The sequence below is a fragment of the Gorilla gorilla genome, chromosome 3 (genome assembly GCF_029281585.2).
Source record: "Gorilla gorilla gorilla isolate KB3781 chromosome 3, NHGRI_mGorGor1-v2.1_pri, whole genome shotgun sequence".
Taxonomy (NCBI): domain Eukaryota; kingdom Metazoa; phylum Chordata; class Mammalia; order Primates; family Hominidae; genus Gorilla; species Gorilla gorilla.
The window spans coordinates 179,964,197-179,984,057 of record NC_073227.2 but is presented as its reverse complement, the minus strand read 5'-3'; the positions used below and the strand labels follow the sequence as shown (position 1 = coordinate 179,984,057).

Here is a 19,861-nt window from a genome sequence, read left to right as displayed (position 1 = left end):
TGACACAATATCTGGAGTATGTGTCCAAATGTAAATATCACCTTTTAAAAAAATTTAGCTTCTTAAAGTTAGTAATTAAGGATATGTCACAGATTTTTCAACAAATGTTATTTGATGATAGTGACATACAAAGCTAAGAAGAGATGCTATAACTTAGAATAGGTGCTAGTAAAAGTGTAGTATGACTCCATAGCTAGGCTGTTAAGTATATTGTCAAAGAATCCTGAAACTTCTGTGTGAGCCAATATCCCAAGCACAGGTGGATCAAATACCAGGACATCTGTTTTCTAAATCTGGCATTAATCCTGTCTTTTTAAGATCACTGGAGGAAATTCTTAAATCATTGTAAATTTATGACTGTAGTTTTTCCCTATTATTCATATACAACACTCCCAGGGTATCTCAGCTATGTTGACAAAAATGCATAGCATGCATAGCAAATGAAACCAGAAACCTGGAGATTTCTTTTCCCAGGATTAAATCTAGGAAACCAAGGAACTTAAATTGGGGAAGTTTAGGAATAGTTCATTAAATATAGGGGTCCCCCACTACATGGTCTCAGCTCTGTGTTTGGGCAAGAAGAAATGGCACTGAAAATATATGCTATAGGAATCCACTATGACCACCTACTTGGGAAGAATTCACAGGAAAGTTTCTTTGTGGAAGTTTAGTGTGATTATTGTCAGTAATTGCACTACACAGTTCTAGCCACATTCCAATGGCTTTAAGCAATTTGAGGTCTGAGATCTGTTGTATGTGTCTTTGTACTGACAACATCAATACAACATCAATACCAGCCCCCACCCACCATCTCCTAGTGCTTAGCATGTGGTAAATGATGATCAGTAAACGATGAGAAATGGAGACTGGAATCTATTCTACTCTCATGCAGTGTCTTTGTTGAGAGACCAAGTTGTAGATAAAGAGTAATGAATTTTTAAGTGCGTATTAGGTTGGCAATTTGTCCACTCCCAGCTTATTCAATAAAATCATTCAAAACTATGTACCTTTTTTTTTTTTTTTTAAATAGAAACTTAAGGAAACTGGGCACAGTCTCCTTCATATCAAATCTCATGTTCACAGTGCTTGTTTTACAACCCATAGTTGTAGAGCTAATTGGACAATTAACTTTGGGGGAGCATACTTTCTAACCTTAGAATTAACAACAGTGGCAAACACATTAGAAAACTCCAAGGGTGAGTACAGTTGCAAAATAGGCCCTTGATGGTATTTCAGAAACTGCACTGAGCACACATAGTGACTTGGAAGCACTTGTATAGCTTTCTGTTGCTTGAATAGTCCACTCAGATTTCAGACCCTGTTAGGAATCATCAGCCAGCTCTGGGTAAAGGACTGAATCAGAACGGCTGGTCATCCATCACAAATCATAACAATTCCCAAGAAAATTAATTCCAGTCTTTCTTTAAAAAAAAAAAAATCCTGGTGTATTTTGAATTATAGAATGAAATAAGGAAAATATTTATCTCCTTGGAAGGATACTGGGAGAAAATTAAAACATTTACCTTTGTTGTTTTGTTCTTGTTTTGTTTCGTTTTTTGTTTCCACCCACTGCATTGAAAAATATGCCTTTTCTCTGAGAATTAATGAGGCAATTAGCATTCATATTGCTTCTCAGGGCAAATCTATGTTTGTGGCCTGATAGGGTTTGGCTTATTGTCCCCATCCAAATCTCATGTAGAATTGTAATTCCCATAATCCCCATCAGTCAAGGAAAGGACCTGGTGGGAGGTAGTTGGATTGTGGGGGTGGTTTCTCCTGTGATGTTCTCCTGATGGTGAGTTCTCACGAGATCTGATGGTTTGTAAGGGGCTTCCTTCTTCGTTCTCTCTCACCTGCCACCATGTAAGACAAGCCTGCTTCCTTTTCTGCCATGATTGTAAGTTTCCTGAGGCCTCCCCAGTCATGTGGAACTGTGAGTCAATTAAACCTCTTTCCTTTACAAATTACCCAGTCTTAGGTAGTATTTTCACAGCAGTGTGAAAACGGACTAATACATGACTGTAATGAAAATGGAATGTGGCTTTTAAGCTAAAATAGCCAGTTGAAGAATTTTTTATATTCCTTTTCTCCCCTTGCATGCTAGTCCAAATGCCATTTTTTATAATGCCTCAGTTTTCTGATCTATGCAATGGGTATATATTGGTTTTCTATTGCGTAACAAATTACCACAAATTTAGCAGCTTAAATCAATACTCATTTATTGGCTCACAGTTCTATAGGTCAGAAATCCAGGGATGGCATGATTGGGCTCTCCACTCTGATCTCCCAAAGATGAAGGTGTTAACTACGGCTGTGAAGTCATCTGAGGCTGGGGCTGTCTTCCAAGTTCATATGGTTGTGGAAGATTTCAGTTCCTCATGGTTGTAGAGCTGAACTTGTACTTCTGTTTCTTTGCTGGTTGTCAGCGAGGGGCCATTCTCAACACTTAGAGGCCACCCAGGCACCTCACTCCATGATCCCTCCACATGTTTTTTTGTTTTTTTGGGGGTTTTTTTTTTTGAGATAGTCTCACTCTGTTGCCCAGGCTGGAGTGCAGTGGCTCAATCTCAGCTCACTGCAAGCTCCACCTCCCGGGTTCAGGCCATTCTCCTGCCCCAGCCTCTCGAGTAGCTGGGACTACAGGCACCTGCCACCATGCCCGGCTAATTTTTTTGTATTTTTAGTAGAGCTGGGGTTTCACCATGTCAGCCAGGATGGTCTCGATCTCCTGACCTCGTGATCTGCCCGCCTCCCAGAGTGCTGGGATTACAGGCGTGAGCCACTGTACTCGGCTGACCCCTCTACATCTTTAAAGCCAGCTGTGGAGAATCTCCCTCCTGTGAAATCCCTCTCATGCTTCAAATCCCCTTTGCCAAGGAGAGCCTAGATCTTTTTAAGAGCTCTCCTGATTAGCTTAGGCCCACTGAGAATAATCTCCCTTTCTTGAAGTCAGCTGATTTGGGACTTTAATTACATCTGCAAAATCCCTTCACAGTAGCACCCAGATTTGTATTCAGTTGAATATCTGAGAACGCGTGTATACCAGGGGGTGAGAATCTTGGTCGCTCTCTTAGAATTCTGCCTACTGGCTGGGCACAGTAATTCACACCTGTAAGCCCAGCACTTTGGGAGGCTGAGGCAGATGAATAGCTTGAGCTCAGGAATTTGAGACCAGCCTGGGCAACATGGCAAGACCCTCTCTCTACTAGCTGGGCATGGTGGTGTGCACCTGTGGTCCCAGCTACTGAGAAGGCTGAGGTGGGAGAATTGCTTGAACTTAGGAGGCAGAGGTTGCAGTGAGCTGAGATTGTGCCACTGCACTCTAGCCTGGGTGACAGAGCGAGACCCTGTCTCAAAAACAAACAAACAAACAAACAAAAAAAACAAAACTACCTACTACAGGATAACAGTAATACCTTAGCGTATTATTAAATGGATAGAGACATGTGTAAAGCACTTAGCATGCTCAACAAATGGGATCTAGTATTAATGTCTCTCTATACTATATTTTCCTGCCTGCATGGATTTTTAAATTATAGTGTTACAAGCACACTAGAAACATGAGAGACTATGTTGCTCATTATTTAGATACTCCCCAGAAAGCAGAGATACTAGGGCCACAGTGAACAAACTCACAGAACCCAATGTTTAGACTATTTGCTGAAAGTTGATGAATTAATTCAGATTATTTAAAAACTATAGTTAAAAGAGACCAGGATATCATTAATGTTGGTACTCAAACCCATCTATAACGTGGCATAAAATGAAGTACGTATGGGTCTCTGCACTGAACTTTTTTTTTCCTTTAACAAGAGAAATGCATCACTGAATCCATGCCTTAAACACCGACATTTTTCAGAAAGAATTGTTTTGTTTCTACTCATGCTCTGAATGTAAAATGAATACTTCAAATGCTCCATTCATGCAAAGGCCTTTATGTCCCCTTTCTCCCTGTAATAGTTCCAATCTAGAATAGGCAACATTATGCAATTTGGTGACCCTGCTGCAACAATGGAAATGCTTCTCACAGGCTGTGGGAAGAAAGACACCTAAGGGGTTAACAGTAATATTTTGCAAATTGAGGCAAGTGAAGGAAAAAATACATTAGCATAAGAAAAGATAGCCGTAGGGAATTTTCCACTCAAATGTTTGATACTAAGAGCCCTATGTTACCAAGGAGGAGGCTATAGAAGAAAACCCTTAGTGTCTATGCATTCTCAAATTACATTGCCATTGTATTCGTTCTATGGGTGAGAAAGACTCATAGTTATAGAGATGGAAAATTGTTCTTTCTAGAAGTAAGAAAAGTAAAAATTGGATATACTAAGAAAACCATCTTGGATTATTGCAAGAAAGCAAGAGGATTCCTCAGGAACAGTCTCCAAAAGACTTCCTAAATGTGTCAGGACTGGACTAGAGTTTAGAGATTAAAAGTGAAAGTCTTAAGCAATGATTTTAATTTTTAACTAGAATGTGCCCCAAATGTCTGCAATTAATTTAACTCAAATTTAACAGTTTTTACTCATTTTAGAAATTGTGTAACTAACGATATGTGAATGTAGTTAGCAGGTATTTCCCTTTTGTTAATAAACAGACTTATTTGAAGATTGATCTGTAGGAAATATCCAAATCGGAGTTGAAATTATTTTTGTTGAAAACATTTAAAATAAGTGTAAAAGGTTCTCACTGATTTAAGATAGAAAATATAATTGTTACCCATTTCAACGAAGATATTGAATTGGTTTTGAAATCAATCTTTACTCTTAGGAATGATTGGCCAGTAAAAAAAAAATGATTTATCTGAGTCTGAATTTTATTAGGTTTAACACTACAGTAAACATAGATGTCCAAATAAATCATGATGCATTTCATTAATAAATTAAGATAGAGAAGGACCAGCTTATTTTAGATAACAAATTGTTTATAGGGACTGATATCTATAGGAGGAATGGAAAAAAGATGTGTTATTATGTTTCTGAGAAAGGTCTTCCCCAATTAAGAAGATGAAATTTTGGATTATTAAAGATAAGAATAGCATAAAACTAAAGATCATCCAAGTCCTGCAAAATTTGTCCAGAAGCTGATAATAAAATTCAATGGATAAGGTCAATTTTCAGGGGATCATGTCAGAATCAATTGAGAAAAAAAGCTGTCCCATGATCTTTCTATTATATGCAGATTATGTTCAAAGTTTCTATGGAATAGTGACCTTGTTTATTTTGTGCCTTCCTTTGTTCAATTTACGTGTGAACATTGAAGAGATTAAGGTTTCAGGTCTTTATCCCTGAGAAGATGACACAAATAAATGAATTTGCCTTCTCAAGCACAAAGAACTCTGTGGTAGTCAATAAGGAAAGTCATTCTGAATTGAAGCTTGAGGGAAAAGGAAGAGGAGAGAAGAGAATTTAAAAAGTACTAAGTAACATCATTCCTTTAATGTTGAAATTTTTATAATAGGATTTTGCCACTTTTTGAGATGTTATGAATAGCGCATCCCATACTAATGTAAGTAAAAAGTGCATCCACAAATGAAGTGAAATACTTTTTGATAATTTATGTCATGGCTTCTCAATCCTAGTATAGAAATTTGAGAAATGGTTATAGACCAATACGCTTTTCAATATAAATGTGACACCTTTATTCCCCATGCTTATTTACAAGATGTGCCATCCATCTGACAGTTCCTGGAGAAGAGGAGTCAGTATATAGCAGTCATTCATTCAGTAATAACAGATCATTTCCATGCACATGGGAGGGGGTGGGTGGGAATTACTTTTTAATCTAAGAACCACTCAAAGCCACCAAATACGTTATCAATACTCTGAATTATCCCTTCTGAAAGGAGTTTTCAAATCTACACTTTACCACAGTCTGTCTATAATCCAGCTCTTTCCTACGTTATTGCGACCACATTTTTTTGATTCTGTAAGGAGAAAGTAAAGTGAAAAGAGGTAACCTGTTTGAGTCTAATGACAGTAGTTTAGAATGCTCGCTTATTTAGACATAGAATCATAAAGCTGGAAAGCAACTTAGTGACGACGCATCACACTCTTCTTCCTACCCAGCACCCCTCCTTTCAAAGAGGGAAAGTAAAGCGCATAGGGTCTTGTTTATTTTACTTCTTGTACTTTTTTCCTCTCTGTTCAGGAATCAAAAGCCTGTCTTCTTCTCTGATCTTCTTTTAACTGAATTTAGCATTTTCTATTTCATTTCCCAACCTGACTTCCTTTTTTGACTAGAAATATGGATACTTAGACCTGCCACCTCTTTACTTTGGAATTATGGTACATTAATTTTCTTCCTTTTACAGTATGAAGAACTAAGTCAAGCTTCTCTTGATTCAATAACCCACAGATATCAAAACCCATGGTAAGCAAATATGAATATATTTTTATTAATTACTGTGTTTCTTTCCTAAATTGGTAACAGGATTCATTTTTGTAAACTTTTAAGTGTATTAACACTTTCTTTTTATTTCATGTAGGTTTTTGATAAATTTACGAATTTTTATTTCTGGTAAACACAGTAAATCTTCACTATCTGCTAAATTTTAATTAAGGGGAGAAAAGGAATAACGCAACATAGTTAGAATGAGAAACTGTTAGACTATAGTAAAGAAAAGGAGAAGCAAGCCTGGAGCTATTAAGAATGGCCACTGGATTAGTAGATTAGCTTTAACTTTATAAATAATTATCTCTGTGGAAGAAACAATATTAATTTTTTTCAGATTAAAAAACTCATTTCATGCTGTTGGCCTGGAAACCATCATAATGGGTAATCTTGGTTAATAAACATAATCTTACTAAAGTCACATAATGGCTTCGATTCAAATTATCTTATGGCAGCTTCTGACCCAAATGAAACATGGGTAGCTCACAGCATGTTAAATTACAGGAAACAAGCAAAAGCTGACTTGTCATCTAGGTATAACATATGATTCAGATTCCTAAGAGGGAAAAGATCAATCAGCATTGCTCTTACAAGACTCCAGATTGAATACTGTCTTTGTTATCATAGGTTTTTGAAGGTGAGGATTTCTGGGGCTTATTTTACTTCACTTTTAATTGTTGAAGGATTTAGCTATTAGCATATGCAAAATCACTGGATTTTATTAGCCCTGAGGTGGCTATACTATACCAACATAAACTGCATCAAATAGAGAAAAGACTTCAAACCCCATGTCAAAAACCTATCATTTCAGAACAAAAAGATACCTCAGTGGGCAATTCCTATAACTTATTAAACATGTACCATATTTAAAGCCACAAAGAAACAGATATACTTTAAAGCATGAATAACACATATTCTCATTAAAATATTCTACTTCATTTGTTTAGATAGCATTGCAGGCATCCACTGCAATTACCTTATCAAATATTTCCAAGCAAAGAAAAACATTAAAGACCACTGAAAATCAATAAAACTTCAACAAGCATTGGTGGTAAAAGCATGAAAATGTGCTGCATTTATTTAAACATTAAAAACTTGTTGGAGGGTATCTGAGAAACACTGGAGCCCTGGGCATGTTCTTTGAATGAAAGAATGTTGGCTATATTCATTTCTAGGGAATATGCTGTGGGTTGAACTGAGTCATGAGGATGTAGAATAGTTATGAAAGAGACCTTGTATTTAGGAGATTGCAGATTCAACTAGGAAACTGGGTGTATATGTGAAGAAAAATAATAAAATTACTTTGCAAACACTGAGAGCCAAATTAATAATGAAGATAATACTTAGAAAATTATAGCTAGAATTTTTTTTTAATTAAATGTATTGACAACCTCCTGGACTCATCTATAACTCCTGGCTTGGGTCCTATTTAACTAGTCAGACACCAATAACCTGAATACTCTTTCCTTTTTGAGACTATAAGCACCTACCCTGTTTCAAAGCCCTTGTTAGCAGGGTACTTTTGAATAGGGCCCTGACTCAGTTTCAGGTGTACCCCACCCCTTTGCATTCTCTAAGGTGGCCTGAGAGCCATCTTTTTCCTGGGCAAAGGTTAGTGCTGAGTCTCCCAACCAGTTTTCATGTTCTGTTCTTTTCAGTCAATAGCATTCACTCAATATGTTCAGCATCTCCTGGGTTCAAAGCACTGTTAGATTCTGTGGCCATCATGGTGAACCAGCCAGCCTCAGTATATGCCCTTCTTGGAACTTGTATTCCAGGGGAGGAAGCAGACATTGAAGCAACAACATGGCTTTTAAAAAATAATGTATTGGCTGGACACAGTGGCTCATGCCTGTAATCCCAGCACTTTGGGAGGCCCAGCAAGGCAGGAGGATCAATTGAGGCCAGGAGTTTGAGTCTAGCCTTTGCAACATGATGAAACCCCATCTCTACAAATAATAAAAAACTAACTGGACATGGTGGCTGTGCCTGTCTCCGCTATTCAGGAGCCTGAGGTGGGAGAATGGCTTAAGCCCAGGAGTTCAAGGCCAGCCTGGGCAACATAGAATCCCCATCTCTACAAGAAAAATTTTAAAAATTAGTCAGGAGTGGTGGTGCGCACATGTGATCCCAGCTACTGAGGGGGCTGAGGTGAGGTGGGAGGAACACTTGAACCCGGGAGGTCGAGGCTGCAGTGAGCCTTGATCATGCCAGTATACTCCAGCCTCAGCAACAGAGCCCCTTCTCCAAAAATAAAAAATAAATAACCAACAGACCATACTGTTTCTCAAAAGCAAATGTTTTAAATTACAAATTTAATTCATGCTTATGGCAACAAATCAAACAATATAGAGGTATATTGAGAAAAAGTTAATATCTGACCCGAATCCATCCGGTTTCTGATAAAATAGTTCATTATAAAAGAATATTTATAGGATGTAAAGAGAAGGTTTTCCCAGGGCACCCATCTGGACTGAGGGTCAGATAAGTGTTTACTGAGAGAAGTGATTATTAAGCTGATGTTGACAAGATAGGTGAGGATGGGCACGGTGGCTCACGCCTGTAATCCCAGAATTTTGGGAGGCCAAGATGGGTGATCACTTGAGGTCAAGAGTTCAAGACCAGCCTGGCAACATGGTGAAACCCTGTCTGTACTAATAATACAAAAACTAGCCAGGTGTAGTAGTGGGTGCCTGTAATCCCAGCTACCTGGGAGGCTGAGGCAAGAGAATCACTTGAACCCAGGAGATGGAGGTTGCACTGAGCTGAGATGGTGTCACTGTACTCCAGCCTGGGCGACAGAGAAACTGTGTCTCAAAAAAAGAAACAAGGTAGGTGAGTACAAGATCATTCCTGGCAGAGAGAAAAGCATGAGCCAGGCCCTGAGGTGGGAAAGAGTACATCAAATTACAACCTATGCTGCCAGACTGTATAGAAAGCAATGGGGAGAGTAGTGAGATGAGGATCAGATTTTGTAGAAACTTGTGACCTGGGTTAGAGAATTTGGATTTTAATAAATATAAGAACAAAGAAAATTCATTAGAAGATTTAAAATAGAAAGCAATCTGATCTTAACCTGTTTTGTTAAGATCATTCTGGAATGTTGGAATGTTATATGGAGAAGGGATTGGAAGGTGACAAGAACAGCTATAGAAAGATCAGCCAGGGCCAGGCTTGGTGGCTCACACCTGTAATCTCAGCTACTGGGGAGGCTGAGGCAGGAGAATCGCTTGAACCCGGGAGGTGGAGGTTGCAGTGAGCCGAGATCACACCACTGTACTCCAGCCTGGGCAATAGAGCGAGACTCCATCTCAAGAAAAAAAATAATAAATAAAAAAGAAACATCAGCCAGGAGACGATTTCATTTTTACAGGCCCATCTTGAGATTTCAGTGGGCTTTGCAAACAAGCCAAAACAAATGTAATTATGGAGAGCTGGGGCCAGGGGAAAGGTTCAGTTGAGCTTTTAAAGAAAGGTGGGCTTTAAGTAAATGGAGAAAAGAAGAGACCATATTTGTTATAATGATGGGGAAGTAAAGCATGTGTATACAGCAATCTGATGAAGCAGATTTAACAATATCTTAATTTTAGGTGAAGAGATCGAATGTCAGAGATTGTCACATGACCAGGGTCACAGAGCTCATATCCTACTGATCGGGGTTTGGATCTGGACTTGGATATTTTATTTATTTATCTTTTTTGAGACAGAGTTTTGCTCTGTTGCCCAGGCTGGAGTGCAATGGCGCGATCTCCGCTCACTGCAGCCTCTGCCTCCCAGATTCAAGCCATTCTCCTGCCTCAACCTCCCAAGTAGCTGGGACTACAGGCATGCACCATCATGCCCAGCTAATTTTTGCATTTTCAGTAGAGACAGGGTTTCACCATATTGGCCAGGCTGGTCTCAAACTCCTGACCTCGTGATCCACCCACGCGGCCTCCCAAAGTGCTGGGATTACAGGCGTGAGTCACCACACCCAGCTAGGGCTTGGACATTTTAAAAGAGCTCTACAAATGATTGTGATGTATCGCCAGGGCTGAGAACTGCTAGTGGCAACTGAGAAATGAAAGGGACTGAGCCTTGTGGGATGCCCACATTGAGGGCAAGATAAGTGGGAGCCACTGAAGAAGAAAAGGAGCCTTAGAAGTCAATTCCTATAGAAGGCTATAGCAGCCGGTGAAGAATTTTGAGAGGAAGAGTTTAATGCAAGGAAACAAAGAAATCAAGGAAAACACAGCAGACAAATGTTTAGAGGTGATCAGTGGCCTCAGAAAAAGCAGTATAGGAAAAGTAGGATGCTTTGAGTCAGTGTCACTAGTGCTGAGAAATGTTTGTCTACTGACATAATGCAGGCAAGAGGCCACTCTGTTTATGACATGAGAAATTCAGTTAGAGCACAATTACCGGACTTCTTCCGTTCGAAGGCATATTTTTTACATTTTAATATTCTTGAAATCAGGATGCATTTTATATAGTTGTTTATAAATGCCATGTTCAAATGCAGTGCCTTTTTTTGGCCTCCCGTGTAAAACTATTAAATTAATGGCCACATGCAGTGGCTCAGGCCGGGCATAGTGGCTCACACCTGTAATCCCAGCATTTTGGGAGGCCAAGGCAGGCAGATCACCTGAGGTCAGGAGTTTGAGACTAGCCTGGCCAAAGTAGTGAAATCCCATCTCTAATAAAAACACAAAAATTAGCCAGGCGTCTTTGTGCATGCCTGCGATCCCAGGTACTCAGGAGGCTGAGGCAGAAGAATCACTTGAACCCAGGAGGTGGAGGTTGCAGTGAGCTGAGATCATGGAACTGCACTCCAGCCTGGGTGACAGAGTGAGACTCTGTCTCAAAAAAACAAAACAAAACAAAATTAATGGTGTGTTATACAATTAATTGTATCTTAAAGACTGATAAAGATGTAGGTTAGCAAATTGATGACTTGCTATGTGCTAAGCGCTCAGAATTTAAAAATTTATACACAGAGTCCTTACTCTTAGGTTGCTCACAGAATTTTCAAGGCAGATAGATGTAACAGATGATTTCAGCACAAGGTTCACTGATGGAGAGACAGTGCAGTTATTGGGTGTAGGTTAACTCGTTTTTGTTGTGTGTGTGTGTGTATTTTAAATCTTTAATCTATGTTGATTTTTTAAAAATTTATAAATTAAAGGAAATGTACTCTTGTTTTAAGTATCTCAAGTTTCTCTAGATATGTGACCTGATGATTTGTTTTCATATGATCTCTTCTGTTTGCAATTGGGTGTTTCCTTATATATACCTACAGTATTTCTAATTTCAACAAGCAGAATAAAAAGCATAGATAGGAAATAGAAGAATGGTTTACAGTCCAATTAAGAGAGGTCATAAGAGAATGTATTAGCAAACAACGAATTGGCAGGGCTTTTGTTTTTTCTCTAAGAGGTGAATGGATTCTGCAGGAGCTACTCACCATTACTGAAGAGCCCACCCTATCTTCTAGGCCTTTAATAAATAATATGAAGGCTAACTTCAGAAATGCCTGTTTTTATTTTCTAATGAGAGCTAACTTTCTGTGATAATCTTTTGTTCTAGATGTTTCTGAGTCATTGAACTCAAGAAAAACTATTTCCAGGGATAGGACTTCTTTAGCTCTTTGGAATACAACTTCTTATTTTGGTAGTTGTAATTATTGTGTTATTGAACAGCTGGGCATGAGATTGATCTCAAAGTCAGTGGGTTTCTCTAAAGCTACATTGATTTAAAGGCAAACAAGTTTGGAAAGGGACAGTGTTCTTGTAGTTCCTTTGTATTAGTCCGTTTTCACACTGCTGATAAAGACATACTTGAGGCTGGGAAGAAAAAGATGTTTAATTGGACTTACAGTTCCACATGGCTGGGGAGGCCTCAGAATCATGGTGGGAGGAGAAGGCACTTCTTACCTGGTACCAGCAAGAGAAAATGAGGAAGATGAAAAAGTGGAAACCCCTGATAAAACCATCAGATCTTGTGAGACTTATTCACTACCATGAGAACAGTATAGGGGAAACTGCCCCCATGATTCAAATGATCTCCCACCAGGCCCCACCCACAACACATGGGAATTATGGGAGTACAATTCAAGATGAGATTTGGGTGGGGACACAGAGCCAAACCATATCATTCTGCCCCTGGCCCCTCCAAATCTCATGTCTTCACATTTCAAAACTAATCATGCCTTCCTAACAGTCCCCCAAAGTCTTAACTCATTTCTTCATTAACCCAAAAGTCCATAGTCCAAAGTTTCCTCTGCGACAAGGCAAGTCCCTTCTGCCTATGAGCCTGTAAAATCAAAAGCAAGCTAGTTACTTCCTCAATACAATGTGAGTACAGGTAATGGGTAAATACAGCTGTTCAAATGGGAGAAATAGGCCAAAACGAAGAGGTTACAGGGCCCATGCAAGTCCAAAATCCAGCGGAGCGGTCAAATTATAAAGCTCCAAATTTGATCTCCTTTGACTCCAGGTCTTACATCCAGGTCATGCTGATGTGAGAGGTAGGTTCCCATGGTCTTGGGTAGCTCCACCCCTGTGGCTTTGCAGGGTACAGTCTCCCTCCCAGCTGCTTTCCAGGCTGGCATTGAGTGTCTGTGGCTTTTCCAGGCAAATGGTGCAAGCTGTCAGTGGATTTACCATTCTGGGGTCTGGAGGACAGTTGCCCTCTCCTCACAGCTCCACTAGGCAGTGCCCCAGTAGGGACTCTGTGGGGGCTCTGGCCCCACATTTCCCTTTCACACTGCTCTAATAGAGTTTCTCCATGAGCACCCCACCCCTGCAGAAAACTTCTGCCTGGGAGTTTCCATGTATCTTCTGAAACCCAGGCAGAGGTTCTCAAACCCTAATTCTTGACTTATGTGTACTCGCAGGCTCAACACCATGTGGAAGCTGCCAAGGCTTGGGACTTGCACCTTCTGAAGCCATGGCCCAAGCTCTATGTTGGCCCCTTTCAGCCATGGCTGGAACAGCTGGGACACAGAGCATCAAGTCCCTAGGCTGCACACGGCACGGGGACCCTGGGCCCAGCCCATTAAACCATTTTCTCCTAAGTCTCTGGGCCTGTGATGGGAGGGGCTGTCATGAAGACCTCTGATATGCCCTGGAGACATTTTCCCTGTTTTGGGGATTAACATTCTGTTCCTCATTACTTATGCAAATTTCTGCTGCCAGCTTGAATTTCTTGTCAGAAGATGGGTTTTTCTTTTCTATCATATTGTCAGGCTGCAAATTTTCTGAACTTTGATGCTCAGTTTCCCTTATAAAACTGAATACCTTTAGCAGCACCCAAGATGCTGCTAAATTTCACCCAAGATGCTTAGAAATTTCTTCCACCAGATACGCTAAATCATCTCTCTCAAGTTCAAAGATCCACAAATCTCTAGGGCAGGGGCAAAATGCCACCAGTCTCTTTGCTAAAACCTAACAAGAGTCATCTTTGCTCCAGTTCCCAACAAGTTCCTCATATCCATCTGAGACCACCTCAGCCTGGACCTTATTGTCCATGTTGCTATCAGGTTTCTGGTCAAAGCCATTCGACAAGTCTCTAGGAAGTTCCAAACTTTCTCACATTTTCCTGTCTTCTTCTGAGGCCTCCAAACTTTTCCAACCTCTGCCTGTTACCCAGTTTCAAAGTTGCTTCCACATTTTTGGGTATCTTTTCAGTAACACCCCACTCCTGGTACCAATTGACTGTATTAGTCCATTTTCATGCTGCTGATAAAGACATACTTGAGACTGGGAAGAGAAAGAGGTTTAATTGGACTTAGTTCCACATGGCTGGGGAAGTCTCCTTATATGGTGGTGGCAAGAGAAAATGAGGAAGATGCAGAAGTGGAAACCCCCAATAAAACCATATCTTGTGAGACTTGACTACCACAAGGACAATATGGGGGAAACCACCCCCATGATTCAAATAATCTCCCACTGGTCCTTCCCACAACATGTGGGAATTACAGGAGTACAATTCAAAATGAGATTTGGGTGGGGACACAGCCAAACCATATCATCTTTCTACTCATGATTTCATAGAATTTTTTTCAAGTCATGTTCTTTTCAAATAACAAGCAAGGAGTACTGATTCATTGGTAAATTTTACTTCCTTTCACAGTGTGTTAATTTTCCTTACCTCAGAGACAGTGGATCAGCAAACATGAAATACCTAAATACAAATCCTTAAAGTTAAAATACCAACCAGCAATCCCAAATTACCCCAAAAATACAAATAATGTGTTTGTGTGCTGTACAAAGTAAATAGATTCTGGATTTCCCTGTCATTTTACAAGCCAGAAAGAGGAATTTAGACAAAGTGATTTTGGAAAGTCTAGCCTAAGCCTTTTCCCCTTTTTCTTCACCTCACATCTGTAGTGAGAATGTGTGGAAAACTACTCAAGGTTCTGAAATCACTGAGCAATCTGAACTTTCATCCATCCCTGACATATTTCAGCTAGTCACCTAGTTAGGGAAAGCATTTCACAGCAATAGGAACTCACACATGGGAACTTGGCTCCTCAGACACCATTTCCCACTAATCTGACATTCTCTGCAGGTTTAGCTCCTCAAAACTTTCCTATTCTTTTCTGTATGCATTTGTGTGTGCGTGTGTGTGTCCTCTTTGTTCTACTTGGAATAACTTAAATTTTCTCACAAAGCACTCTCCTGCATCTATTTCTTTGACTTAGTCATAAAATGGGGGAATTTAACATTCATTCTTCATTCGATCAATCTGTGTACTGCTTAATGAGGAGCTGCATATAGAAAGGTGGTCCCATAAGGTTACAATACTATATTGTTTACCTTGTCTATGTTTGGGTATGTCTAGATACACAAATACTTACCATTGTGTTACAATTGTCCACAATATTCAGTACAGTAACATGCTGTACAAGTGTGTAGCTTAGGAGCAATAGGTTATACCAAATAGCCTAGGTGGGTCGTGAGCTATGCCATCCAGGTTTGTGTAAGTACACTCTATGACGTGCACACAGTGATCAAATTGACTACCGGCATGTTTCTCAGGACATGTCCCGTTAAGGGATGTGTGACTACATTTAGTACTCACGTACTAGGTGGTAGGCACTACAGCAAAGCATTTAGGAAACAAAGACAAATAAAAGTCTGGCACCTACCATCAAGAAGCTTATAACAGGGAAAATAAAAATAAGATATAAAACTGGCAGTTTAACCTGACAGGATACGGTAGAATGGGAAGCAGTGTGCTGTGGCTGCTCACAGTAGGAAACATCTCTAGCTCGCTGGAAGCCCCCAAAACATAAGCTTGAACGTGTTTTCTCCTTTGTGAACCCTTTAATATTCCCACAGACCCTCCCTTCAGCCTCCATTTTGCCTGCTTGTTTTTGAGATGAAGTCTCTCTCTGTTGCCCAGGCTGGAGTGCAATGGTGCAATCTTGGCTCACTGAAACCTCCGCCTCCAAGGTTCAAGCAATTCTGCCTCAGCCTCCTGAGTAGCTGGGATTACAGACACCCGTCACCACGCCTGGCTAATTTTTGTGTTTTTAGTAGAGACGGAATTTCATCATGTTGGCCAGGCTGGTCTTGAGCTCCTGACCTCAGGTGATCCACCTGCCTCGGTCTCCCAAAGTGCTGGGATTACAGGTGTGAGCCACCACTCCCAGCCTCAGTCTCCGTTTTGAAGACCGACTCAACTCCATTGCCAATTGGTCTTCCCCCCAAAATTGTGCAGCAGGCAGTGTTTTGCTTTTGCTTTCCCTTTCCCTTGCATTGAACATGGTGCTTGGCATAAATGGGCACTTGATACAATTTGCTGAATTGTGTATAAAAGACAAGTCCTGGTCTATATTGTATGCCTAACAGCTCAAATGGCTGTGGTTTAGGCTTGAGAAGCTGAATGAGTTCAAGTGATGAGGACTTCCTTAGAGGAAATTTAAGCCAGGCATAGAAGGAACATTTTAAGGAAACCTCTAGCTGCCTCCATGGGTGAATTTTTCAATATGTGCAAATGAAAGACTTGAGACTATTAAATCAGTGGAATTACAGTCAAACACCGTTCTAGAAAGAAATGATGACATGCCTCTGATCTAATGTCACAATAAAGATGCCTCTTCACAAACTGGGGGTGCCTGATAAATTTGCCACTTACTTGCTGATTTATGGATTTGTCTTAAGGAACACTTACAGAACACTGCAGGTTCCTGTGGACTGTCATTGTTGGTAGATGGGGTTGGGGGTCAAGAGGCTGCAAATCCCAAGGTAAGGACAGCCAAAGTGGTTGTCAGCCATGACCAGAGAAACATGGGTTTTAAAGGACCAGAATTAACTACAACCTTCCCCAGTTTTTCATTTGCTTGAAAGTCACAGAAACACAGCTCTTTTCAATATTGCCTCTCCTAGTCTGCTTTCTTTTTTTTTTTTTTTTTGCTTTGTAATAGAAGCAAGATCATATATAACTGATCCGCTTTCTTGTGGTCTGTCTGTTCATAATCTTAGACTTCATTAGTTAGCAGCCACATTCAACAGAGATGCAGCATGGCTGAGTTGAAAGAGCACTGAATTGAGAATCAAGAAAATTGGGTTCACTAGGAATTTATCCTTCCCAAGTAAGTAATAAAGGAGATGTACAAAGTTTTGCTGGAAGGAAGCCTAACAATATGTAAGCAGGAATAAAAAGTCAGAAATCACTTAATATCCCGCAAATAGGGAATTCTAATCAGTCATGAAGCAGTATCTATATGCTAATTAAGTACAATGGCTTTGAAGACAGACTTCCTGAATTCAAGTCCCAGCTTCACCATCTCTTAGCTATGACACCTTGGACAAGTTATTTAAACTATGCCTCAGTTTTCTAATCTGTAAAATAACAGAATCTACTCCACTGGATTGTTGTATAGATAGTGTTGTTAAATATACAGACTTAGAACAGCATTTGGTACGTATGAAGGACTTAATAAATAGTATGACCATATAATTTATCACCCAAGACAGGACACTTTTGAAAGTGAAAGAGAAAGCTAATCAATGAGTCACCAGGACAGCAGGATAAACTGAAACTATCCTGAACAAAGCAGGCCAGTCTATTAATACATACTATGTATTAAACAAGTACAGTACACTGAAATAATGAAGCAAATATATTAAAATTCATATTAGCTAAAAATGATCAGGATAAAGATTCAGTATGGTCTAGAAATTGTATACTATATAGGTGAGTTAATCCTTCAAAAGTAGAACAAAAAGTCTGAGATGGAAAAGAAGAGAAAAAATAAGAGATCAGTTAAAATGTGTAATATCTAACAAAGGATTCAGAAAAAGGTCAGAGAAAACAGAAGGAAATAATACAAGAAAATTTATCAGAAGAGAATAATAAATTTCCAGAAGGAAAGTTTCCATTAATGGTGGGGCACGGTGGCTCTTGCCTGTAATTCTAGAACTTTGGGAAGCCATGGCAGTTGAATTACTTGAGCCCAGGAGTTCAACACCAGCCTGGGAAACACGGTGAGATCCATCTCTACAAAAAATACAAAAATTAGCTGGGCATGGTGGCGCATAACTGTAGTCTCAGCTACTTGAGGTGGGAGGATCACTTCAGTTTGGGAGATCGAAGCTGCCATGAGTCAAACATCCCACTGCCCTCCAGCCTGGGTGACAGAGCAAGACTGCTGTCTTAAAAAAAGTCTCATCAAATGTGAATTGAAAAAAAAAAAAACAAACCAAACCACATACAGGCATGTCATTGTGAAACTTCATAATATCAGAATGAAAAGACAACTAACTCTAAAGCCTTCAAGAAGAAAATTAGGATGTTTACAGAGGATCAGGAATCAATATGGTATCACACTTCTTGACACAATGCTGGACTCTACAAGACACTGGGGCAATGACTTCCACAGTTGATAGAAGATGACTTTTAACCTAGAATTTTATACCCAACCAATGAGCAAGTAGGAAGGTAGAAAAAAAGAAATTTTCAGGCATTTATGTACTCAAAAAATGTACCTCCAAGCTTTTTTTCCCCCCAAGAGGCAGCTGAAGAATGTAATCTAGCAGGACAAGCAGGTAAAACAAAGAAAAAGGAGTCCAGTCCAGGAACCAAGGTACCCAACAAGGGTGACGGGCAAAGGGAATTCCTAAGACAGTGTTAAAGGACTAGGAATTTGGCTATGCAGGAGCCTAGGGAACTTTCAATTCAGACAGGAACAAGCAAAGTGGGGGCTCCAGAAGGAGCTTTATCGAGTATAAGTATTGGGTTAAATACAGTACTAGAACCATATGGACTAAAAGTGGTTGCTCTGGGGGAAGAGAACATTGGAGCAGGGAGAGAAGGGGATTAACATTTTAATAAGCATTTTAGTGTTATTTACATGTATTATCTACATGTATCTAAATTATTTCATTAAAATGGAGAAAAAGCACTCTATTATGTACATGTAAAAGTGTTCTATTTGGTAAAAATGAAAATTATTTTTTCTTAAATAATGATGAAAAAATTGATTTCCTTGTTTGATCTCTTTCTGGATATTTTGTTAGATATTACACATTTTAATCTCTTATTTTCTTATTTCTTTCGTCTTTTCCATCTCTCGGACTTTTTGTTCTACTTTTGAAGGATTAACTCATCAATATAGTATAAAATTTCTTTACTGAATCTTTATACTGATCATCTTTAGCTAACAATATGAATTTTAATAGATACATTTGCTTCATTATTTCAGTGGCACTATCAACTTGCTATGGGAGAAATGGCAATAGTCAACAGGAATGTTAGTAGTTAGGGCTCCTAAATTGAAAAAGAAATTGCAATATAAAGCTAGGACTTTCCGTGCCAAAGAAATATTCACTGGCCTGAATAAACAGGGCTTTTTGTTTATTCAGAAAGGTGTAAGGTGTGCCTGTATTTTGCGTTAGTTGGGTGGTGTGTAGAAAATTGCCTGTGTTATTTCATAAGAAATACTGCCAAAACCAGTTGTTAAACTAGCACAGACTTAATGTCAGCCACTATTTTAAACCATATTGGTACATAAATGCATGCTTTTTTTTTTCTTGGAGTTGTTTTCCTCAAAACATCCATAAATCTGGATAGTTTTCTGTTTTTAAGACTGTCAGTGCCTGGCACGTTGGAGGGATTTCCATAAGCATTAAGTAGCAAAGTTCTGCGATTTTTTTGAGATAATTAGTGCCCATTCTTACTTTGGCCCCTTAGGTCTGTTCAGTAAAAACTGTCTTCCCACTTCCTTTCCCAAGCCTATTCCTCCCTCCCTCACCTCTCCTTCAGCTGAGCAGTGGGGGAGTAGGGTTCTCAGGAAGCTGCTGCCATAGTCAGGACAGTACAGAGCTCCTGTAGTTGTTACCCCTGTAGCCACAAAGATAGTTGGTGCTGATATATTCATTCAATAAATAACCAAGTGCCAACTATGTACCAGGCACTGTGTTAGGCCTGGGATTCAGAAGTGAACAAGACAGACACAGTTCCTGCTTTCTTTACCTTCTATTGG

The 19,861-nt window shown here is 39.6% G+C and overlaps 1 protein-coding gene across 2 annotated transcripts in view; it reads left to right on the top strand.

The window, feature by feature from the left end:
• SPMIP2 (sperm microtubule inner protein 2) overlaps window positions 1-19,861 on the top strand; it is a 144,342-nt gene that overhangs the window by 69,386 nt on the left and 55,095 nt on the right. For both annotated transcript variants that reach the window (XM_031010219.3, XM_031010220.3), the window contains exon 3: window positions 6,311-6,369. In XM_031010219.3, the coding sequence (XP_030866079.1) occupies window positions 6,311-6,369 (59 nt within the window). The remainder of the gene's footprint in view (window positions 1-6,310; window positions 6,370-19,861) is intronic.